Raw genomic sequence first — 25,150 nt, forward strand, 5'->3', positions numbered from 1 at the left:
TCTTGTTTACTAAAGCTGCAAATTAAAATCAAATAGTTTTTCCTCTTAAAAATGCAGTTTGCCTGTTACCATAGCTCTGTGTTAGCTTACTCGTTCTTGTTATTATCCTATTATTAACCAGTTTTTGACGTACATTGACTGTTTTTGTTGTTTTTTTTTTTTTTTACACATAATGAGTGCAGTGGCATGTCTGCCACTTTTTTTGGGACTAATTTCCACCATTTTCTGTGCCTGAATTGGTCAGTGGGTGCAACTTTTACATGATCAGCTGTTGTCGCTTGGCAACAACAAAACTATGCCAGAAAAGTGACCAGAGATCACAGGAGAAGCTGAGGAGACTGGAGGTCTTTTAAAGTTTGCAAAGACTCCCAAAAGTTTTTTATTATGAGTGTATTACAGGGTGGGGGGAACAGATAAGAACAAGAAATGATGCAGAGATCTGTTACACATGTTGACCGTCTGAATCAGCAGCTCCCTGCTAAGGGGTGACTAACCACAACTACCCGAAGAAAACAAACAAATAAAGCCCGCAAACTAAGACAGTCCAATCCCAAACAAAAAACAACAAAACCCAGCAGCCTAAGACTGCTGAGGACAAAGGGGGTAAAAGAGAACAAAACAAACCAGCAACCACAGTGACCAAAACCCAACCAGCCCCTCACCTGCTCTTCTGCTCCCTGCCTGCCTGGTAGGGCCTCCTCTGCCAGCAGGCGCCAATTAAGGCACATTGGCCACACCTGCCAGGTGAGCAGAAGGGCTTGATGGGAACTGTCCAGCAGCAGGAAGTAACATTCTTCCTGTCACCTATCAAACTCTACAACACGTCATGGATACTAGGCATTTTTTGTATTTTAGTGTTATCATCTATCTGCTGTTTTCAATAAGGTAAAGGTAATATAAAGGTAATTTCCCCTTTTGTGGGCTCTATAAGGTTCTATTCTATTCTATACCATAATTTTAATCATAAATCGCTATAAGTTAGGGTTGTTCAACATTACATTAAATAGGAAGCAATATTTCTCCGTGTTTTCTGTCGTGTTGTGTCTCCTTGAAGTGTTTCTCTCTGCTAGTAATGAGGAGAAAGTGTTTTTGTTATGTGTAGCTTCACTAAGGACCACTGATCCTCTTGGTTCAGCAGGCTATAAATTAACATTGATCTCAGTTTACCTGTAACATCACTCTTGTAGTATAGTGAAGCAAATCATTTGACTTTTTATTAAGACAGACAGCAACACAGGCAGAACAGATAAGTGGAGAAAAGAGCAAAGAGGAATGTTTTGTTTGAATGTGCTGCTTCTTCTTTCTCTCTATGCATTTAACCTGTTGATATAGCACTGTGGGGAAGTTTCTCTAATCGGTTTTTCCTTTTTCACTGCAATGTGACTCTTCCTGCACCCTTATCCACCATGCAACCTCCACAACCTCCTGCTGAAAGCTCTGCCGAGAGCTTAAGACATAAATGCTTGTTAATACCTTTGCTGCTAGGAAAAAGAGTGAGGGAAGGTGAGGGAAGCACGAATCAGAGGGAGCCCTTGGCGCCATATCTGGATGCAGCAGTGGCTGCGCATTGAGAAGAGAAAAGGAAGAAGACAGAAGGGCAGAGTTGTCTTTCTGGCTGTGTTGCGCTCTAGGTGCCCCACTGTCAGCCCGAGATTGATGGATGGGGCTGTTTATCGCACGTTACATCAATCCTGTTCTGCTTTCTCTTTCATTCGTTGCCTTACTCCCTCATCACTCCTCCCTTTACTTCTGTCTCCAAACCCCCCACTATCCTCCACCTCCTCCCCCTGCTGCTGCTGCTCCAGGTCCCTCGCTGGTCCCTCTCTTTCGTATTAGTTTCCAAAAGGCATCTTTAATGCTGACAGAGCGAGAGGGAGCGCTGTGAGGCAGCAAGAAAGCAAAGCGAGCGGATCGCTATCTTTATCGCAGCTTTTCTTGCCTGCAGGCTGCCTGGAGAGCCAGAGAACTGGACTGCTCTGTGGTGTTTCATGGAGGAGGCGGAGGAGCAGGGGGTAAAAGTGTGGGACAAGCCGGGCAGATGGAGGACAGCATCCAGCACTTGGGACACTGCTTGGTTGACATGAAGGAGCTGAGCGCCAACGCTGAAAGAATCAGCACTGCTGGTGAGCTGCCTGCTCTCGTGTTGTCTGCCTGCCTCTCTGCAGCTGTCTCCTCTCTCCCGCCTGCCACAAACTCTGCATCCCACTTGTCTGCTGTAATCTATATATTATGTGTCCTGCTATTTCTGGAAATGCTTGTTCAGATGATGTGTAACCTCCTTACCTCCACCCCCGCAAGCATTTGCAGAGTTCTGTCCCTTTGGTTGACACACGCAGAGTTTGTGTTGACAGAAGGAAAGCAAAGGATAAAACAGAGCGGGGAGAGGAAAATTAATCTAAAATGTGTTTTCCCTCTTTGCAGTGCTTCAATGACTGTTACGTTCTGAAAGAAAAATAAAAAGAAAAGAAATGATGCCTGTTTTTCAGTCATAAAATTTCATCATGGCTGAAAAAGTAGCATTTAGAAATGAAGAGAAAAAGCTCTCTTGCTCTTCGACCGTTCTTCTTACATCATTTGTACAGAAATTTGTTGCAAGGTCATGCTGAGAGCCTTCCACTCAAGTTAAAACCATAAAATTCAATTGATCCACTTAATGTTTTTTTTTAAACACACACATGTGAATTCATGTTTTCTGCTGTAATGTTTGCGTGTGAGCATGTTGGCACTTTTACCGCAGCCCTGAATATATTGACAATGATGAGCACCGACAGAAGCAAACTAGCCTTATTGCCTATAACTGCAAGAGAATACTGAAGAGATTATCCATATCAGTGATGCCACATAACCTCTTTTTCAAATTCGATACCTTTGCCAATTGAAAGGACATATTTCATTTAGAACTGCGCTGACAAGCAAGTAAAAACCTGAAGCCTTCTCAATAGGAATTAAAATCAACTATAGAAATAGGATATGTCATACTTATTCACAGCTTCCACAAGAATTAGTGTGGATTACTAAGATAGTGATAATTATGTGGAATTGATAGATAGAACAATAAATAGTGAAAGTGATCACCTCTTCAGAAGGAGATCCCTTGAATACTTGTTGAGTGTTGTCCTACTAACCTAATGCCAGGAAGGAGATGGAGTTTGTCAGAAAAGGAAACAGGGCTGTTTCAGGTCATCATCTCACAACAAGAAAACATACTCACAAACAAAAGCACTCACTGCAGTTGTTAAAATTCCCACGAGTGGACATCCCAGCAAGTTCAACCCAAGGTCATACCTTTGCAGGTCTCAAATGAATAGCAAAAATATGGAAGTTGAGTTGAAAAAAAGAGTGAAGCTTGTAAAAAATGGAGACATGAGAAAATAAATCCCCTGTTAAAAGAAGACACTAGTACAATCGGACAGTCCAGTTCAAAATGGAGAACATAGTTGGTGAAAAATGGCATAAATTCAAATTCTTTACAATAACTGTAATGCACAGTATTGGAGGCATCATAATGTGGGATTGCTTTGCATTTACAGAAACTTGATCAGCAATTAATCAACAAACACACGTATATTTAATGCTTTTATCTAACATGACCAACATGTTTCTTGCAGTTGAAAGCAAGAACATCAGCCTAGAATCTACTTCGGTGGGTGGAGCTGCTTGGCAGTGCTCCCTCTCCCATGGTTGCCACATTAATTTGATTGACCGAATGAAATGCTTTACATGTGTTGGTTTGTATGCATACGTTTGTCGAGTAAAATTTAACTATCTCATGTACATGTTGACATGTTTGTATGTGAGTTTTTTAGTGTGTGGACAGGTTCCGCCCACTTTAGACTAACATTTACACCCGAAAGCAATGATTATCCATCTGTTCCAACAAAAAAATGGCACAAATATAATCAATATAATTAAAGTTTAGCCTAAATTGCAAATACACATCGTGTGTCAAAAGTCATTATCCCCTGTTGTCCAACACAAAGAGGCCTTCAGCTCTGTTTGCTTATCTGTTGGACGGACAAGTTAAAAAAAAATAAAAAAAGAAAGCAAGAGTGACTTAAGAGTTTTGCCCAAGGACAGTTGAATTAGTTTATTTATAAAACTCCAATTTACCTCTGGGTATGACTTAAGGCGCAACAAGAAAGTAAGACGCATCAAAACAAGCTATTTTTATAAACCAAGTAATTCCAAATGTTCCAGTTCATTAAAATACAATTCAGTTTAGATTATACTGACTATAACTTCTTTTTCTTTCGCCTTTTCCCTTCAGGGATCGCCACAGCAAATCAGCTTCTTCCATCTAACCCTGTCTTCTGCATCCTCTACTCTAACACCAGCTATTTGTGTCTTCGTTCACTGCATCCATAAACTTCCTCCATGGTCTTCTAGAATTTTTGCCCAGCAGCTCCAGACTCAGCATTCTTCTACCAATATATTCACTGTCTCTTCTCTGGACATGTCCGAACCGTATTTCTGACTAAATATAATTATGGTCTGTATCAGTAATCAACTCATTGAATTAAAGAGTTTTCTCACCCATGTCCCGACTCAGTAGAGACGACCATCTGCTGTGACTCATTTGGCCTACTGACTGGCAGACATCTGCTAAACCCAATCACCTACAGCCAACCCGTGTAAACTCTGAACAATCTCTGCAGACCTGCAAATCATGTTTCTGTATCTTTTATGCTCACATGTAAAATGACAAGATTACAAGAATAATAGAAAAATATAATTTTAAAGGGGCTAAATCATGATTTTCTTAAGCTTTTCAGACTAAACTATATCCATATGTAGCCCTTTGGAACACTAAAAAAACAAATTATTTTTGACTTATTACTTATTTTTGTGGAATCTTTTAATACCAGGAAGTGAAACGACTCGCTCATTTTGCGATGTAATTATAACCGACATTGATGTGCTTCTTTGTGTCCGCGCATGCAAACAAACAACCTTTGAACTTTTTAAAAGATGAGTATAAATATTGTGGAGCCTTAATTATAACTGTTAATTAAGGTGCATTCACACCAAACGCGGTTCACGCAGCGGAGTCTGCCAGTTTGAATGTTAAGTCAATAGTACAGACTCGAATTGAGGCGATCTGAAGTCCCGCGGTTTGATTTGAGCGAACAGCGCGGCACGGCAATCTGCCAGCAGCACCATTTGAGCAGCGTGACGCGAATTGGGCGGCGCGGCCAAAATTTAAATATCTGACGTTTGTCAAGTCACCATGTTGGACCTGCCAATCAGTAACTAAGCTTTGGGCACGTGATGTTTTCAGTGACTTGATCAGCAGGTAGAACATTAATCCAATCCGATCATTTTTGTCCTGAACTTCATCTATTTCCTTAACCCACTGGAGAAGCGAGGTTGCAGAGCTCATCTTGCTATTTTGGGGTGAAGGACTGATCGCCAGCTTTTGCTCCCGCGGTAGAGCTCACTCACTCGATATATTGCCAGACATCTAGGTGTGTGACAGCTAATAGGACTGGAATGAGATAGAAGCCCCTGGTTCCGGTAATTTTTTTTTTGTTTTTTTTTTTTTAATCACATAAACCCAAACATGGAGTCATGATTACCAATGCTTTTATAGAACTCTTCACAATAAATAAACTTGATCTCCCAACATCATCTGTTTCTTCAGACATTCTAATTAAGAAATCCGCAAACACTGTTCCATGTAGCCATCATGTTAGCTCCTGCATCAAGCTCAGGCAGGTGGCGCGCAAAGAGCAGTCTTTTCTTTTGGAAGCTTGAACAAATTCCTAAATCTCTCGCAGCCTAAAAAACATTCTCTCCACTTAAACTAGGCTACATTATCTTACGAGCTGTCGTTTTCTCTGCAGATTAGATACAAGAGGAACCGCTTCTTCTCAGAGTCAATGCTAAGATAACAACTCTTTGCTGATGATCACAATTTCTGTGGAGAAAGTGAGTGTGTTTTATGTTACCTTGGGGGCAGAACTGGCAGTGCAGACTCTTCCTGTAAAGGGTTGTCCCCAATCTGTGACATCAGCTCGTGAGAACCCGCTCGTTTCCGTGGGTATGGGAGGGGCTGCTGTAGAGAGCGCAGATTTTTAGAGTAATACTCAAAGACGCGTGAATGGATCAAAATATCGCTGTGAGGTTTTTCATAGTGAGGAATGAGGAGTATAATACTCTTAAGAGTTAAAAAAGTTGTTTTTTCATATTAAGGCCACTTTAATGAATTACTTCATTTATTCTATGCTAGCAGTAAAATCAAAGTAAAAGCAATTTAGTTAGTTATGTATCAGTATTCATAAACTTATATTTTGAGATTTATGATCCTTCAGAGAGACACGGGTCAAATATTGATGTGATACACAAGTTCTCGCCCTGCCTGTTCATGTGTCAAAGTGTCCTTGGGCAAGACACTGAACTCCATGCTGCTCCTGGTGGTTATGGGTTGGCAGAAGTGCCAGGCAGCCAAATTGCCATCAGTGTGTGAATGGAACTGTGACTGTAAAGCACCTTAGGCCTTAAAGCGAGGTAGAAAAGTGATATGTAAGTTTACCATTTTATACTTGATAAATAAATAGAAGAAGTCAATGTCAATGCTAAAAGAGGAAAAGCAAAACGATCAAAAACTACACTCAAACTTCCTTATGTCAACGTGTTCCTTTTTAAAATGTTTTTATTTAATGTCTTTATTTTGGGGAGCTATGATTCGGGGGTAAACGTCTTAACAGAATCTCACGTCTGCTTCCCGTCTTGCCTGGCCATGTGTCAGCATGCTCCAGGGTGAGACAGAACCGGACATTGCTCCCGGTGATTACGGGTCAGCACCTTGCATGTCAGCAGACAACATCAGGGTGTGAATGTGTGTGTATGGGTGAACGGGAGTTGCAACTTTGAAGGTCTTTGGAGCTTGTTGAAGGGAGGGAGCGGCTATAAAAGTATTTACTAATGACATTTCCCTTTCCTTATATACTGCATTCAGGTTTTATTTTATTATTATTTTTTTTTTACCCAGTTAAAACTATGTAGATGCAATCATCTGAGGAATTCTAATTTCCTGCATTCCATTTTTGTGCTTTACATTTTTAGGTCACTCCAAGTAACCCTGCATTTCTATACATTTAACATAAATCTAGAGAAGTCAGAGTTGGTACTTTTCATGTATGATTTATGCCAATTTTACTGTAGAGCAATAATAACTATGTATGTATGTCCTTTAGACACTGAGTGGTAGTTTTAGGTTCTGATTGGACCTGAGAGCTCCTGCTGTATGAAAGAAGGTACAGATTGGTGAGCTCTTTCTCCTTTCGTCTCTTTGCTGGTACATATAAGTAAGTCAAATGGAGAGAGCAATACAGCCCTAAGGTCAAAGTCACTAAAACTCCCTAAAAACACCAGAAGCACATTCTGTATATAACAAGAGGGCTGTAAAAAGTCTCCAATTGGATTTTGGTGCTGGTGACTTTTAGCCAAACGTTTCCTTGCTTTACTTTAGAATAGTGTGAGAGAGCATTTTGGTGAACACTTTATCTGCATTGCTTTACCTGAACTTTTTTAACTGTCAAATAATAATTTACAAAGAGCTAAATACCACATACATCAGTCACATAAAATCACTCAAGCAGGAGGACGAATAATCTAATATTAGTGCTACTTAGGAATTGGTAAAGTCTGGCTAAGTACCATAGAGTTTAGGACATGAGAAAGTACATGACTTGTTTAAGACATGAGATAAGTAAGATTCACCATTGGACTGAATTGTCCCTATCTCCATCCTTAGCTGATCAGACGATGACGTTTGTCCATCATGTCAACAGAAAGTTGACTGATATGCTCCATACTAATCATACAAATTTTATTAGTGACGCATTAAAAAAACTCAAAAATTAGACATCAGTATCCAATAAGTGATATCCCATAGCAGCTACCTTTTCCAGTTTTTTTAATGTGTTTTATTTTTCAACATTTCATTTTGATTTCTGGAAATTACTTTTGTTATCCAAAATGTTCCATTTTTATTTTTATTGTTTTTTTTTTTTTAATTGAGTATTGACTTTTAAAATGTAATTTTTTTTTATTATTTCTTTTATGTTTTTAACTGTTGCTGTGATCTTTAATATGTTTTGCACTTCAGGGACGCTCTATCATTTTATACCTCATGCTTCTTCCACTTAGCACTTTACATTTTGATGTCAAAGTTTTACAGACACACAAGAAGTACATGGGATTTACAATAAAACTATCAAACATCATTATACTCTGATGACCTGGCCGCTGACAGATGTAAAGTTATGGGAGGATAAGAGTGGTGGGAACACTCTATTGTACTTGTGCTTCTTGGCATCATGTAAGGGAGCAGCAAAGCATATAATTACCATGTATACAGCATGAAACCGAGGCTGACAGCCTTAAAATATCAGGTAAAGAGCTTTATCTCCCCTTTGTTGACAACAGACAAAAGGGGAACCAAACTGAATGCTTGTTTCCTAAGATCTGGGTGAATTGGCTCTCTAGAAGCTCCTCCGGCACAATCAGATAAATGACATCACATTAGCTGAAATCTAACAAGCACTTGCACAAAAGAACGCGAATTCTCGCTGACAGCTGCAGCCTCAAACTGATGCAATTTTAATTGCTCCGTCCTTAACGTGACAAAACTATCGTGGAGCCAACTGTCTCACTGTGTGCCCTTGTTAACCCTCCACACTACATCTCTCATCGGAGTGACAGTCGAGACCTCCTCGGCACCTCCGACTGATTCACAACACTTCATTAAACTCTGGCAACAAAACCATCTGTCCCCTCTCAATCTCCCACAGCAGTAATGTGAGAATAACTCACTCTCCCTTTTAGTACCACTCGTCCTAATGGGATGCCTGTCTGTGCAAACATCAATTGAGTTACAGGCATGTTAGTCTGCTTGATCACTGAATCATCAGGACGGATGCGCAGGTGCGGCGTTTTTAAACACAGAGTCAGGATGGAGTGCGAGGTCGGACCGAAAGAGTTAGGTAGAAAAAACACGGCAATCATTGTGAGCATATCAATATGCATGTGTTGTTGGGATGGAGCTGGCGGCTGGGGTGGGATGGTTTATTTAGGGAATACTATTTATATCCCTGAATTATCAAAGCCCTCTTTAAGGCAAGCAGATCAGTAAATTATTCATCTCACCTCAACATCCAAATATTTTAAATATGATCAGGATTGCTCTCAGGCATTTTCTTTTGTGCGCTGCATTTATTTGTAAAGCGGATAAGCAGGATGATTACAACTGTGTACTTTGTCACTATTTGACAGCAGGTACACTGGTAATAGTTGTCTTGAGGCTTTTACCATTTTTTTTGTCTTTGTGTCAGTATCTAAGTCTTCTTTAATTCTACCCCCACCCCATGATTTTTCAATATCCTTTGAGGTCAGTGATCCTATTTAGTGTGAAACCAGAGCACAAGAAGGGAAAAGGGTTAAATGATCTTTTTGCAAGACTGACAATTTAAGTCCCTCTCCATTAATTAACGTTGCCATTCCAGAGAAATCACCTACTCCGCTTACATCCCCATAAATTATCCCCTCTGCTCCCCTCGGCGAGCCTTTTTCTTCCCCACCGCTACCGCCCCCAGACGGGGGGCTGATGGATTGGAGGTACAGTGGGGCTGTGCTGCTATTTCTGGTGCCAGATGAAACTGCAGTATCGCAGGCGGGTACACCTCATTTGCTTTAGGCCTCTCTGGGAGTTACATCTACATGTGCTGCCTGCGCTGCCACCTTTCTGAGCTCATTACCATATTCATAATGTGAATATCGATTATAAATACCACACCTGTGCCACTACTCTCTGCATACACACACTCTACATGTTGTACCCTCCAGTGAAATATGACTGAGATGGATGGATCATCTGGGTTACTTGATTCCATTTAGCATTGAATTGCTGATATTGGACTGTGCGTAGTTGGGCAATTGTCACAGCAAAGTTGATGGGGAAGGGGGCGGGCTGCTTAGTGTGTCAGGACAAGAATGGGGTCAAGCTGGGCAAATACAGAAAAAATAGAGGCAAGTCATTTTTGAGCAAATAATGTAGTAAAAAAAGGATTTTATATCTGAATAAAGTTTATAATTTTGCATTGTAAATGTGGAGCAATAGGAGTTGCCAAAGATCTGTGAAGGACACATTCGCCTCTGTGTTGTAACAACTCTTTGTCAATTCCACTAACAGTTCCTTCAAAAGAAAAAGTACTTTGGAAGTCCTATTTAGATGCTCAAAGGGTCAGGGTTCTTTTATTTGTTGTGTTTTAGTCATTAAAATAATGATGGTTTTTCTCAGATCATTTTACTGTGGATTCTTGTTGTTGGGATACAGTGCAGACCAATGGCTCTCATTTTAATTTGCTTTCTTTCCCATTAAAAACAGATGATATATATGTATAAAACATAAAATTTAATAAATAAATAAAAATAATAATAAACCAAAGGGATTTGTACAATCTTGGATGTTATGAAATACAAAACCTCTATTGTAAAAGTAAAATCTGTCCAGCAGAAAAGGCCTTCAGCTATTATCTGTTTGCTCAGCTGTTCTACAGGACAAGTTAACAAAAAACAAACAGATTATTCAAAAGATTGAGCAAATAAGAAAAAAATGTCCTACCCAGTTTTGATAATATTGAGGATTAACAGATTTTCCTTAATGATCTAACGTCTCCATTCATGTAAACAAGATAATCTGATTAATTAGTTTATTTTATAATTGTGTATTTGCAAAAATCATGTGAAAGAACAAATCCAAATTCTGTCCCTACTCCTACGGTTTCAATCTGCCTCTACATTTAGCCCTCCAAATGGAGAATAATGGAAAAATACTGTCTTCAAATTCTGATGTTACTCCCAATCGATGACGTCACCAGACAGCTACGTCAGCATGGAGCTACTAACACTTGGAAATAATAACTTTAAAAAGTTCATACTAAAATAAAAAGTCATTACTTACATTTAAATGTAAACTTCTCTGTTCTATTTGTGCAGTTTTATACTTTGATGCACACAATTCCAACCTACAATCTGCACTTTCTGCTGATTGTAAACAGCAATTTGGAGATGACTTAATTAAAATGCCATGCTCTAGGGTTGCACGTCTTTCTTAATTAGTATCCTCACTTCTTATCAGTCTGTAGACTTGGCTTTACTTTTTATCATAAATTGTTTCTTCGTTGAAAGGTATTTCCCATTACTTCCTGCCACTTAAGATAAGTTGGTTTGTAAACCTGGAGTGTTTCCGAATAACCAGGCTGTCTTAGGAACAAACCCTTACGATAACGTGACATCAGCGCTCAGACCTAACAGTGATTTCAGTCACAGCACACCTCGCTTTTAAAGGGCTCCATTCGCCCACCACACATCATGACATTCGGGATGGCTAAAACTTCATATTACCCCATGAAAATCCCACAACATGTGAAGACACCATCCCCTGAGAGGCAAAATGATGAGATTCGTGTCAAAATCAAGTTGTGGCTCATTATCTTTATTTATTTATTTGCTTAACTTGTCCGTTTGGGTAATTGCGTGCATTTGTTTTTACTTAGCTGTAGACGCTGTTGTGTACAAACTTGATTAATTAGATGCTTACCGTGCTTGTATGCATAAGAGATAATGTCTTGCCTTTGTTGAAGTGTATTTAAACCCACTGGAATGAGCCAAGCATGGCGGCTTATATGCAAAATACAGTTACGTTGAAGATTAAGGCATAAGGTTGTCTTTAAACTTAAAGTAAACTTCAAACAATGTTTCTTTTTCCTTTTTAACCGAAGTGTCAGTTTTCTTTGTCAGTCTCATAGTGGATTTTATTTCCTCTGTTAAAAGGAAAATGTAGTTTTTCAAATTTGGACAGGACCTAAGAAGCTCTGTGAGCCAAATTGAGGAGCAATTGTGTGTTGCTTTACAAACAAACTAACCAGACTTCACACACAATTAAAGCTGCCAATAAAGGTCAGTGACAGTAAAACATGGTTAAATAACCTTTCTGAAGAATTCTCATTTTTGTAAATGTCTGGCACAGAAAGTAAGTGGTTTACCTCCATCAGTAAGCCGCACATGTCTGTGGGCCATTAGTGGAGTTGATGAGCCTTAGAGAGGCCAGTTGAATCTTAGCACCTCAGATAAAGCAAAATGCATTTAGGACATCAGAGTTCCTCTGCAGGTTGCACCATCCCGCAGGTGTTTAATCTGTTTTGTGTTTGAATGGTTGCGCCGTAGAGGAAGAGTGATGAAGGAGAGACAGCAGCGGTGACAGATGATAGAAGCAGTCAGGCCTCTATTTGTCATTCTGGCATGAGCCCTCAAGGAAAATGCATAAGAAAAAGCTCTTGTTCCGAAACTCTTGCAAAGTTTCTAGGGTTTTTGCATAATCTTATGCTGCATTTCCATAAGTGGTTTCAACTTGTCTCGCCTCAACTTGGTGTCATTGGACTTGGTCTAGTTCATTTTTACAATTTCACTTTGCTTCAAAGAGACCAGGCTTGTCGTAGAAAAGCGGGCAGAACAAACTTCTGCTTCCTTATGTTTTCTGAACTCTCAAATCACCAGTTCTCATGTCTGTAAGTTGCATCCACCCCTTCTTTGCAAGACAGAAGGTGCTGAAAATCAAAGATACGGCAGTATGTGAGCCTTAGTGGAAATCAAACAAAGGTTTGTTGAGTTGGTGCTGATTGGAATGAATCATTAGTGAACCGTTTTGGGAGCTTGTTGTGCTCTGGATGTTTTGGTAGTGTCTTTTTTCTATTCTCCTCTTTAACTGCAATACAGTCCTCCATTGTAGCTCTTCATTTACTTAACATTTTATGGTTATCTGGGATAATTTATTAAATTATGTTTAAGCTAAAGTCACGTGCACTCAAACGGGAGTTGACCCGATGCGGGTTTGGATTCTCTGGGTCCATGGAAGGTCAAAGACATGAGTAGCCACATCTTAAGGGGGCGCCTGTGTATCTTAAGCCTTGTTTCCACTGAGCAGTGCGGTCCAGTCCAGTACAGTAAGAAGTGGTACGGTCCAGCTTATTCTCCCACTGAGCGGTTTGCTTTCACGGCGTATGAGTGGTATGGACCGCCAGTGCTGGTCTTGGTCTTGTCCAAGGATCCACTATTAACTAGCTCACCTTTGTTATGGTAATTGACGCATCAATTGCTCATTGCGCCTTCTGGTAGTGGGTATCAACTGGGAATTGAACTGTGGCTTCCTGCATGCCAGCCCTGCACTTAACCAACAAAAAGAGAAATTCTTACTTATTGAGAATTTTTGGCTAACAGCCAGCACTTTCTAACTCTGGCAAAAATAGGATTGAAAAGCAAAATTTATAAGCAATGAATATATACAATATTACCATAAGAAACTCAGCCTAATGGAAACCCTGATGCAAATGCAACAAATTGTAAGGAGAAGTACCAAGATGTTGCGCTGCATTTTAACAAAGGGTAGAATTAGAGCTGAAAAAAATTTGTTATTCTAACCTTCTCTTAAGCTATGTAGCTGGCTCTCTGGGGGAAAATCCTGTTTTTCTTTTGACGTTCAGAAAATGGCAGCAGCAGACTAAACGGTGACCGTTAGCAAGCCATTTTCCATCAAAGACAGTTTTGAAATAAGCTCCGCCCACTCTTGCAGGAACTTAAGAGCAGAAGTGACCTCTACATGATATATATGTACTCGTCTTTAATGTTTCAAACAGCAAATTTACCTAAGTAGTGATACCAAACTAAAATATATGATCAAATTTGTGATACAGCTAAAGTCAGGGTTTATGAGCATGGTTCTTGCAATAACTTTAGAAAATGTTGCATTTTGGAAAGCAAGAGTCAATTCTTGGCATGAAGAAATCTAATTTACTTTATGACACAAAATACCCTTTTTAAAAATCTAAAAAGTTGGAGAAAAGTTATTAAAAATACAGGAAATAGAAATCTGAGGCTTTACTTTAACCCGTCCCCAATGTTTCATTTTTGTCTTTTTCTTCATTTTTAAGGGGACAGTCATTTCAATTCAACCCGGCTTTAAGATTTTACAAGCATATCTGATTTTCTTTTACATATATCTTTTACAAATATCTGATTTTCTTGGTTACTTTTTCTGCATATTTGATGTATTTTCTGTGACCATCAAATACGCTCAGAATTAGTCTTTTCTTACTATAAGAACCTAAACTTTTAGATGAGTGTTATTAGATTTTAGTTGGTTTGCTTTTTTTTTATTTTTTTGGTTATTATTCGTTTGTTGGATTTGAAGTGGTCTCATTAAGTCATTTAGGTTTCATCTCCGTTCTGGAACGAAGTCCGTCGTGTTTACACCAGCTTTTAATTAGCAATCATTGCAGCTGTTTCAGTTTTGCTAATTGGTCCCAAGAGTCCACATTTAAGTGTGTGGTTTTAGTTAGTCTGTGTCGGAGCCTCAGTTTTGTCACCAATGTGGGTTTTTTAGGTTATTCTTCAGGTTTTCTTTTGCTTAGTTAAATACTGTCACCCCTTTTCTTATCTTAGTGTATTAAATTATCAGTTATAGTGTCTTTGTCATCTTTGTCTTACATTTTATTGCCCTTAAGTCATCCCTACATTTGATGACAAAAGAAGCTTTTATTGCTAACTGATTCAGCTGGGAGTGTAACGAGGACTCGAGAAAATGTCTAAAAAACACCCTTTTAAACCAAACTTTTAGCTTCAGTGTTTACATTTCTTCAACTACTGTAAGTATTCAACCAATATGTAACTAAAGTAATTCCAGCAGATTTTTAGGTGGTGAAAAGCAGCCTTGCACAGATATGCTACACTTTACAGTTCATGTTTGTGGCGAAAATCAGCTGATTCTGTCCCAAAGAAAAGCAGCTTTCCACAATAATGCATAACTACACAAAGCCAAAATGAAAAGCCACTTTTCCACCTGATTTAAAGTGTTAAAGGAAGGGGTAGCGATGTAGATGAAGCTTTTTTTTTTTTAATTCGCTGGAGGACAACGTTTTTAGATGCTTCATTTGCTCTCCCACATCTAGTCGTAAAAACATGTGGTTAAGCTGTTGCAATGGGTTTTCTTCTAAACTTTTGACATTCAAATAAAAGGGTTACAAGAAAATATAAAAAATATAACGTGAGTGGAGATGGTTCATATGTTGGGGCAACCTAGGCATGGAGCAGTGAATGTGTTTTCCAAACACCAAACTGTTGATGATACAACAGATTTTAACATAAACCTTATTATTTTTGACTATTTTGTTGACATAATTTCAATGCTGCGTTCAATTACACCTCTGTTTAGATGAAGTGTTGCATCTATTTGTGGAAAATGGGACAAAACATACTTAAATATAGGCCTCCAAAGACGCTTTAATTTTTTATTATCTGGATTATTGGACATACAAACCCATGGTTATCAGAAGTTAAGAGTCTGAAGAGGACAGTAAAGCCTTAACTTGAGTACAAACTCTCTCACCCAAAAAAAAAAATAAATAAAATTGTGACATTTATATCAAAAAAGGATCTCTAGTTCTAATGAATCACAAAGGCTAATTTATTCCAGTGAAATGATCAATCTCATTACCAGATTTGATTTATCTGTGAAAAACTCTAACCTCAAGTGGAATTTTGTGTTAACATTTGTCATCCTTGTACCTCCAGTCTTAGATGTGTGTTCGCTCATCATCATGCGTGTCTTTGTTTCACAGGTGGGATCAGAACTTCAAAGTTGGAGCAGGTGGAGCTCAGCCTTGGTATGTGCATTTATTCACTAACTCAGTCGTAGTTTCTCTTTCAAAAACATGCATTGTCTCAGAGTGCATGCTTTTACGTTAATTTCAATATAAAAAACTTTTTTTTTCTTTACACACACACTCATGTCTCATGCATTTACACGAATGCCGGGCCGCTTCTTTCCTCCGCTCTAACCCTGACACTTCAAGCATGGTTAAAAAAGACAACACAGGCACAGCAAAGAGAAAACTTTAGACAGAATTGCGAGAGGGTACCTTTGAACCTCTTTTGAGATCTCCTCATTAATTTTTTATAAGAGCGAGATGTTAGACTTCTATTTCTAGAAGATTCATTGTGGGTTACGTTAGGTCTCTTAAAGTGATTGTCGAAACCTTAAAAAATTTCCTTTGGTCTTTCAACAATCAAACACAGAGGACATCAAAGGTTGATCTATGATCTTTTTTTGTTTTTATCCTGCGACTTTCAGGATAATGAACGTATAGGTTTATTGAAAATGTTTATATCTTTGCTCAGATCATCCTCCAACAAATGAAAAATATAACATTTTGTCAAGCACAAACATTTTATAACACAATGTGAAACACATTTTTAATGTCTGTAATTCTTGGAAGTCTTTCATTGTTTTCGAAGACTGTTTAATTTCTTAACCCGCTGTGTCCTTCTTGAAGTCACGAGGATGCCTGAGCCTGCTTTTTGAGAGAAAGCAGGGTACACCCCAAATAGGTTGCCAGCCTATTGCAGAGAATAAAAAAATAATTCTCATATTTCCCATTTAAAATCAAATTTGAAGCTTTAGTTTTCATAAATCTGAGCTTCTTTTTATGTTTTTTTTTTGTGTGTGTGGTTGAGACTTCAAGTGAAAAATATTTAAGTATGTGTAAATTATTTATTACGTCATTTGCAAGATGATTTCTTGACCTTTGCTGTGCCTCTTTAACCTGATAAAATATTAGTGGGCGAGCACAAGTAGAGCAGTCAACCTTTGATCGGGTTCCCGCTCTGCACGCTTCTGTGTTAAGGTGTCTTTGGCCAAGACACTGGACCCCACATTGCTCCTTGTGGTTATATGTTGGCGTCCGTGTTATGCTGCGTTCACACCAAATGCGATTCACGCGGCAGTGGCAGCCAGTTTCAATGTTAAACCAATGGTATAGATGCGCAGCACGAATTGGCCGGTGCGGCCAGAGTTCAAATGTCTGAATTTATTTTAGCAAGGACTAAGATTTGGGCACGTGATGTTTGCAGTGACTCGATCAGTTGGTAGAATACTAATCCATGCAAGCATTTTTGTCCTGAACTTTCACCTGTTTCCTTAACCGAGTGGGACCCGGGGTTGCCAGAGCCCGTCCTGGCTACCATTGGGCAAAGCTGGGATACACTCTGGAAAGATCTGCAGCCTTTCGTACCTGCTGCACTTTGGCTGCTGTCAGCCAGCCAAATGGCGGGCAGTGGGGCTTGCTCGCTCGAAATGCCGGCAATAACAAAACAAGGTCACTACATTTTATTTTTCCACTCCGTTTAATGCAGGACAATGAGCCTTCAAACTCAGCCACAGAGACACAGAAACACCGGGGAAGCGGCTGTCATACAGACACAGTCCCCGGAGTGAGATAGAAGCCCCCAGTCCCGGGAAATCTTCAAATGATCACATAAACCCAAATATGGAGTGAGACAGAATCACTGATGGTTTTTGTAGAACTCTTACCAAATAAATAAACCTGATCTTTCAACATCATCCATGTCATCCATATATTGTAAGTGAGATTTACACAGACACCTCTCCATGCAGCAATCAGGCTAAAAACATCAGCCGGTAGCTCCTCCCACAACCTTAAGACAGACAGCGAGCAGCAAATTTGCCACACAGTGAAAGACTGGCAGGCCACTTGAATTTCTCACAATTTTTTTTTTCTCAGAATTGCATTCGGTGTAAACTCAGCACTAGGTAGAGGAGCTGCCATCAGTGTGAGTGTAGGTGAAAGGGATTGTGACTGTAAAGCACTTTGGGCCTTCATAGAAAGTAGTAAAGCGCCATATACTGTGACTATCTGCCATTCAGATATATTTGGAAAACACAACCTGGAGTTATAATTCTGCCCAAACAAGATTGTTTAGTTAGCAAACTGGACCTAATAGCTTTACACTGTCCTAATAAAATGAGACAGTCAGTGAAAATATATCAATTATATATATATATATATATATTCATTTTTTTAAATCAATTTTCACCTTTTGCTTTTACTTTTATGTTTGACTGTAAGTTATCCAAAAAAATACTCATAATATGCGATTTAATGTTTTTTTTATTTATTTATTTTTTACTTTCCCTGACTTAGTTCAAATCTTGGATCCTTTTTCTGTATTTCTATGGCCACTTCCTATCTGATACACAAATGCTTTTATATTGCTTGATAATTGTTTCGGAGCAGGTTTCAAAATGGTTTCATTCTTCTGACGGTTGACCTGTTTGATTCTTGAGAACCATTTTTTTTTTTTATTGTGGTCAACAATGCTCTCGCACTTTAGCAGGGCTCAAACACTTCCTCTTTGGGCTGCTTGTGGAGGTCCTAGAGTCTGTTTATCTGCAACTGTCACCACATTGCTTTTATCTGCTGTTGTTTGGTGAGCCGATCATGAAACTCACTTCAGAGCTGCTGCTTGTTTCTGCAAAGACTTGAACTGATCGGAAAACTGAACTGATCCCCTTTGATGTTTTGTTCCGAGGGTTCATTTATAGTATCTCTCTGAAGCCTCTGAGTCTGACTTTTCAGACTTGGTGTTTGCTCAGTCAAGGTTCCTCTTTTTATAGTTTTTCATTCGTTTTTTTTAAAAGTTGAACTTTCTTGCTGCTCTTTTCTCTTCTTCTCCTTCAGAATTATTTGATTTTTGATATTTTTTCTAAAAATCCTTTTAACCTATTCTCTAATTTTCTGCACAACTCGGAAGTTGCTTTCTTGGATTTCTAAGTTCCTTGTAACTTGTTTTTAATCTTTTTTTTATTATTTAAAATAAAGTTTAGGTCAATGCTAGTTTGAGTGTTCTGCAAGCTTTATACTGAAATTAAAGAAAAAAAAAAAACTCCTCAACCGCAAGATTTATCTAAAAATTTTTTTTTTTTTACTGCAAAGTTTATCTTCACTACCACTCAGCAAACTAAAAGTTTATTGATGTTCAGAAATATTTGCAGGATTTTGTGAGACAACAATTAAAGGGAGAGCAGGTGTATTGCTTTTCTTTTTATTGTATTTTTAATGTCTTTTGTGTTTGTTATTTAGTAGGCCTGCTCCTTTACATTTCTTGTTGAAGGCAAAGTTAAGTAATTTAGTTACTTCAATGGGTTTTCAAATATATATCTGAAACCACAAATATTTGATATCCAGTCTAAACAAAGTTATTCCTTTTTTTAATTTTAGCACTTATTGTAATTTGATAAAACTGCAGCTGTTCCAGACTCCACAAAGGTGAAACATTCCTTTAATCTGTGCATGTGTTTGGCAGTGAGACTTAAAACTTTCAAGCAAAACCACAACCAATTAAAATTTAATGACGTAAAAGTAAAAAAGAAAACAAAACATTGATTTTTAGTGGAATAATGCTTGCTAAGAAAGTAATGATTAAAGCGGCACCTCGACGCAGTTTTCTGTCACGAGGCTCCGCTCATTCATCAGGAAAACCACTCAGCTTGCAAATGTAGATGAGATTTTAAGAATAATCCTGACCACATCGAAATGGTTACTTGGTTTTAAAAAGTACCCTAATTAAATATCCTTTTGGGTTATTATGTTGTGTGCGATTCAGCAATTTTGGAGATTGTTTAATCAGGATAGATCTCTCTCTCTGTTGTTCCCCTTTGGCGGTTTTGTGAGATATGCAGACTAAAATGCTGGACAAACCTTTGGCACCATATGATGGATCTCATATTCAAATTAATATCATAAAGTAAGAATATTCATGGTGGATAATAACATTGTACATATCAAAATCAATAATAATTCCAGTGTCTTTGTAAAAGTTTAGCGAACAAACATGTTATTTTGTCTAAAACAAAGAGGGAAAAGAAGTATTTCATAAAATATTTTTTTAGAGAATGAAACACCATCGTTTTAGGGCTTTGGCAAATTCCGGTTTTATTGACTTCTTTAATAACACTGAAGGAATGTGGAAACCCCCCAGCAGACATTTCCTCAAAAAGTCCATTATCATTTGGCGAGGAAGATTTCTCACTTGGGAAAAATCATTTAAGCCAATAGTGACCATCCTGCCAAATTATCCTCAGACCAACAATCAGAGCAACTGCAGAGAACCAAAGAGATGCATGTTCAACCCAGTATGTCTCTGGAAGCATGCTGTCTTTTGAAATGAAGTACAGCACTTGCAACTAAAAACTATCAAAATACCTATCAAGTTTGAGGCAACGCTCTGTTTATACGTTTTCCAATTTACACTCAGCGGTGAGCTAGTTTAGCTTTCAAAGTTTGTCACATGTGAAACAGTCATGTTTATTTTACTTGTTTGATGGTGACACTTGCATTGGAGCAAACCCAAAAACCTACAGCTTTAGTCTGTAGGAGAACTTTTACACTCACCGTAAAAGTGTAAATGTATTCTGAATGATTGGTTCAGTGTATTAATTTAAAGACTTTTAGATTTATTTTCTCACATGCAATGTGAGCAAGAAAGTATAGCATTATAATTGAGGAATCCTCGTTTCATTTTTGTTTTTCACAGACCCGTGAGGAAACAGGTGTGCAAGGCAGTGACACATGCAAATAGAATTGTTAAATGAATTGAAGCATGCAAATAATTATCAATATAAATAAGCATCTTCTGGAAATGAGTGTACATCTCTCCCATGTGGTAATCCCCAAGTCTTCCCTCTTCATTAAATGGAATTTAGATTCATTTTGGGGTCACGGAGGCCTCATGCATTAAAACTCATCGACAGCAAATTCATCTTGAAAGACCTCAATATATTCCAATCACACAGAATAAATACAGCATAGTAATTGAGGCCTCCAAGGATGGGCAAACATTATTACTCCAATTGCTCAATTGTTATGCTAATTTGAAATCAGCCCCTGTGTACTTTGGCAATTCAGCCTCTTGAGTAAAATTGCAAGTCACATCACTGATGAATTCTTTTTCACCTAAGCTGTGGCAATTCAAACAATACATGTAATAAAGGAAATACAATTTTCCTGAAGGAGCTCCAAAGGTTTCTTTTCCCTTTTATCCTGCTTTTCAATCAATTATTTGAATCTCTAGCATTTTTAATGAGCCCTTTTTTGTCTTCTTGCTCCATCTATTTCACTCCCTCATTATATATCCTCTCTGACTTCCTTCCTTAAACTCTAAATGTCTCTCTAAGGGACTCCTTCATCCACACACTTTGTCACTCTCTCCATTTCCTTTTCCTGCCACCCCCACCCACTGTTAAACTAGAGCTGACCTAAAGGGTCAGACTAAGCTTTATATCTTTGTGGGAGAGTCCGTCTGCTGATGTATGCCTGGGAAACGCTCGATTTCAATCACCAAACTGGCAACGGTGACCTGTGAGAGCCCAAGCTAAACAAACGTTTGTCTTCTGAGGTGACTTACTGGGATGAACGCTTTGAAACTTTTCTTTCTGAAGGTCATATGTATTTATTTGGCTTTTCTTTTCAAAATTTGAAAAAGAACGCTGCATTTATTTAATCAGTTCGGAGCAGGTAACCATTAATCTTAACATAACTTTCCGCAGCTCCACTTTTCTAAAGGGTAAAAGTCTATTTTTGTTTGATTTGACATTTAATAATAACTTTTTTGATGTTGCTCTGTAACTATTTAGTAAACTGACCTCCATTAATTTGAATGAAAAACCTGTAAAAACTACAAAAATTATCTCTGCAGGGCAAAAAAATGCAGAAACTATGAGATGCGGGGTTGGATTGTGGTAAAATCAACTGCTAAAAGAACAGATTTGCCTTTGATTACCATGCTAGGAAAGATAATCTCTGTCTAAAAAAGCCTCAGCAGGTTAACATTTGTGAGTAGTAGTAGTCAGAAAGTTCATTCTATTGTTCCTTTGACTTGGTTTTTGATTAAATGATAATTTCCTCTTGACTGCGTGACACATTACACTGCCTTCAAAGAGCTCCTGTGTCTTTTTTAAAGACATTTTAAAGGGCACTGCTGTCCTGTTTGAATTTGAACCTTATTATCATTATCCATGATTAGCAGCACTTAGCAGTTTTGCACTTATCTTGACCACCCATTCAGTCAGTCCATTGTTACTGTGGTAACCGGAAAATATTAAATGGGGGGGCGACCCAACCGGTCCACCGCACCTTTCCTCTGCATCCAGAGCCATTGGTGACATTACTTATGAAGAGTTTTTTTCTATATTTGAATACAACTCTCGGTAAATGGACTTCTCTTTTGTTTTAGCTGCACAAAAGCTAGAAGACCCATTTGCTCTCCACCAAACTAAGCAAAAAGTTACAGAGTAGATGAATCGAAGATAATTTCATCTTTTTTTTTTTTTTTTAATATCTTTTTATCTTCTCTAAGTTAATCTTACATGCGTCATTGAAATGTCATAAGAAGGCAAATGATGATAGAATTCTCTGGAAATCTTCTTGTATTTTTCTTCTTTTGCTCTACAATTGAAATACTTCCCTATAAATAATGTGCTTTAAGCTACTGTGACATTGTTTATATTTTATTTATTCTCCTTGAGTATTTGGTTGAACAGGAAGCACAGATATTAATCTGTACTATTTAGATATAATTAAAAGCTTTTAATTTTGTGAATGGCGAAGAAATGGACAAACGGAATTGACATGCAAAATAATTATCTTATCTTATAACAGAAAAAAAGTTTCTCAACTATAGAGAGAAAATAAACTTACCTCAATTTTGTTTATCATATTTAGACTTTTTTATGTTAATTATTGGGCATATCTGTTTAAGAAAGTGGGAAAATGTCAAGTTTCACCAGATAATCTAAAGAACGAAAGTTTATTTTTTTATTTATTTTTTGACAGTACTTTGTAGACATTACCAAACATGGCAATAAAGACAAAATTAAATCAGTTTAAGTATTAGTTATTCACAGTCTAAGTTCAAAGCGGCTGAAAAGAAAACTCTGACTTATCATTCTAGCAGCATTTAAACTCATCACTTACAAACAAATCTTGGCTATGTGAAAAGATTTGTGCATGTACGAGGTTTTATGTGTGTCTCTACGTTAGTTACATATTTTTGAAACAACAAAACTTTTTTTTTTTTACTTTCTGTTTAATGTCAGTTTAGCTTTAAGTGGTTCAGTAAAATGAATGTGCAAAATAGAGATTTTTTTTTTATTTATTTATTTTTTTGAAAATACTGAGATGATTTCTGCCTTGTCTTGGAGTCACATGAATACATGACTCATCCTGACTCTGAAAACATTGTCTGACACTATCAAAAAGAGATAAGTTAAGTGATGTGGATTTATTGTTACAGTGGCTCAGATTTTACAGTAACAGTTTTTTTTTTATCATTTGTTGAATTTGACACAATATTTTGACCATACGACAACTTGTTACTCATGATGTGAGGATCTGTGTCTTTTTACTTGAGTTTTCTTGGACTTCATTCTTTATTCTATAAAGCTTCTTTCACACCAGTGGTGATTCAAGCATCAGGGGTGCCGAGTTTCAATATTAAGTAAATTAACAGACGAGATCCCGGTCCTGTGGTGCATTTTGAGCATCGGTCAGCGCATCAGTCCAGATGCAGTGGGTTTTGAGTGTTGCGGCGTGATTTTTGCATCAGACCCCAGCCCCTGGGCAGCTGGCCACCTGGCACACTGTGGCGTAAACTTCTGGCCTTCTGAACTTTATATTTTTCATATTTTTATCGAGACAATAATAAAATTATCTTCTAATTTTTATACTTCTACGGGACAACAAATCTCTAGAGACAAGGGAACCCTTTAAGCTGGTAGCTCCTCCCACACGCGTCTGGAGCGTCAAGCTTATGAACACATTCTTGGACAGGTGTTGCCCTTTTTATGCCCCATCACTACCACTCTGTCCACCATGTGCTCAAACTTTTTTTTTTTTTACCATATTTAGCTGTTCATTGTTGGGGAAACTTTTGAAAGCAGCTAGCACAAATATTATGTCCATAGAACAAAAAAACAAAATGTATGTGATTTGTGCAGCACAACATTATTACCAGTCTTTTTTTTCCACGTGTTCTGGTGGCGCCCCAATCGCTGGCGCCCTTATCTGCTCTCAGACTAAATTCAGATGAAGCGTGTCAGGTCAAGAATGTAGACACAGGGCTCTCACAACGTGAAGACACTCTTCAATTTTACATTTCTAAATGAGATGTTGCTTTTTGAATAACTGGTTCTTATGACCAGGCTTACCCTGGACAAATTGTGAAATGTCAATGCTAATAGAATAAAAGGATTTCTAAATTGATGTCACAGGGTTTGAGCTTGATAAAAATGCTTTTTGTCTGTATCATTTACAGAGGACTGTGAGACTTGACCTTAAAACATTTGTATGTTTTGGGAAAATTCTATTCGGCAGCTCTATTTTGGTTACTTCTTGTTGTTTCTTTTGTTCTGCAGCATATGTAGAGGTACATGTGTATACTTTCAAACAAAACACAGCAGCAGCATCCTTGAGCTCATTTATTTTATTCTGCTGTTGCTCATGTGCAGTAAAAGGCGACTCTGTGTTCATTTGAGGTTGAACAGAGTAAGATATGATGTCTGGAACAGAAACGTGCCAAAATATCTTGTTCCACGTGTCACTCAACACAGTGTGCAGTGAGTAAATCTGTTTGTAACATGAGCAAAGAGGCAAACTTCACATGATCTCTTGTCAGAGGAACATGGGAAGCTGAGTGTTTCCTTTGACAGCATTTGCTGCTGCTGTTCACAGGCCAGAATTTAGATAGAAAAATGTAGCTGTTGGACAAAAGCTAGCAAAGATTTTGATGCAAAACGCTGCCTTAATCCATGTTACTGTTTGTAAATCAAAATAAGACACTACTGCACAGGCACACGGTATAGCAGATAGAAAGTTAGTCATGTTTGTCAGCTGTAAACACAAGAAAGATTACCATTGTCGAAAATCACTTAGAGGAATCTTGGAATTTTGAAAAAAAAAATAAGTTTCCTTTTTTGAGATTGTGATGGGCCTATTGGCAACAATGTGGGGACTTTAGCAGAAGGACAAAATTGCTGTTCATGCCATCCGATTTAGAATTTAAAATCTGACTTCAATCACTTTTTGATCCATTTTAAAAGTTTTCCCAGTGGGCGTTTCATTATGACTAAGCCATTTTTAATGGTTTTTTATTGAGTAAATATAATAAAAACCTGTATTGTTTTCTAGCACATAGTTTAGAAATTTGTCTTAGAGTTGTGGATGGGACCGTTGGCGTGGAG

At 38.0% G+C, this 25,150-nt stretch overlaps 1 protein-coding gene across 1 annotated transcript in view; it reads left to right on the plus strand.

Annotated features, from left to right (window-relative positions):
* Positions 1-1,482: 1,482 nt before the first annotated feature.
* Positions 1,483-25,150, plus strand: part of inpp4b (inositol polyphosphate-4-phosphatase type II B) — a 147,173-nt gene continuing 123,505 nt past the window's right edge. The window contains exons 1-2 of the mRNA XM_036212286.1: positions 1,483-2,123; positions 15,675-15,719. Coding sequence (XP_036068179.1) covers positions 2,039-2,123; positions 15,675-15,719 — 130 coding nt within the window. The 5' untranslated portion in view covers positions 1,483-2,038. The remainder of the gene's footprint in view (positions 2,124-15,674; positions 15,720-25,150) is intronic.

This window comes from Oryzias melastigma, linkage group LG1 (genome assembly GCF_002922805.2).
Source record: "Oryzias melastigma strain HK-1 linkage group LG1, ASM292280v2, whole genome shotgun sequence".
Classification (NCBI taxonomy): domain Eukaryota; kingdom Metazoa; phylum Chordata; class Actinopteri; order Beloniformes; family Adrianichthyidae; genus Oryzias; species Oryzias melastigma.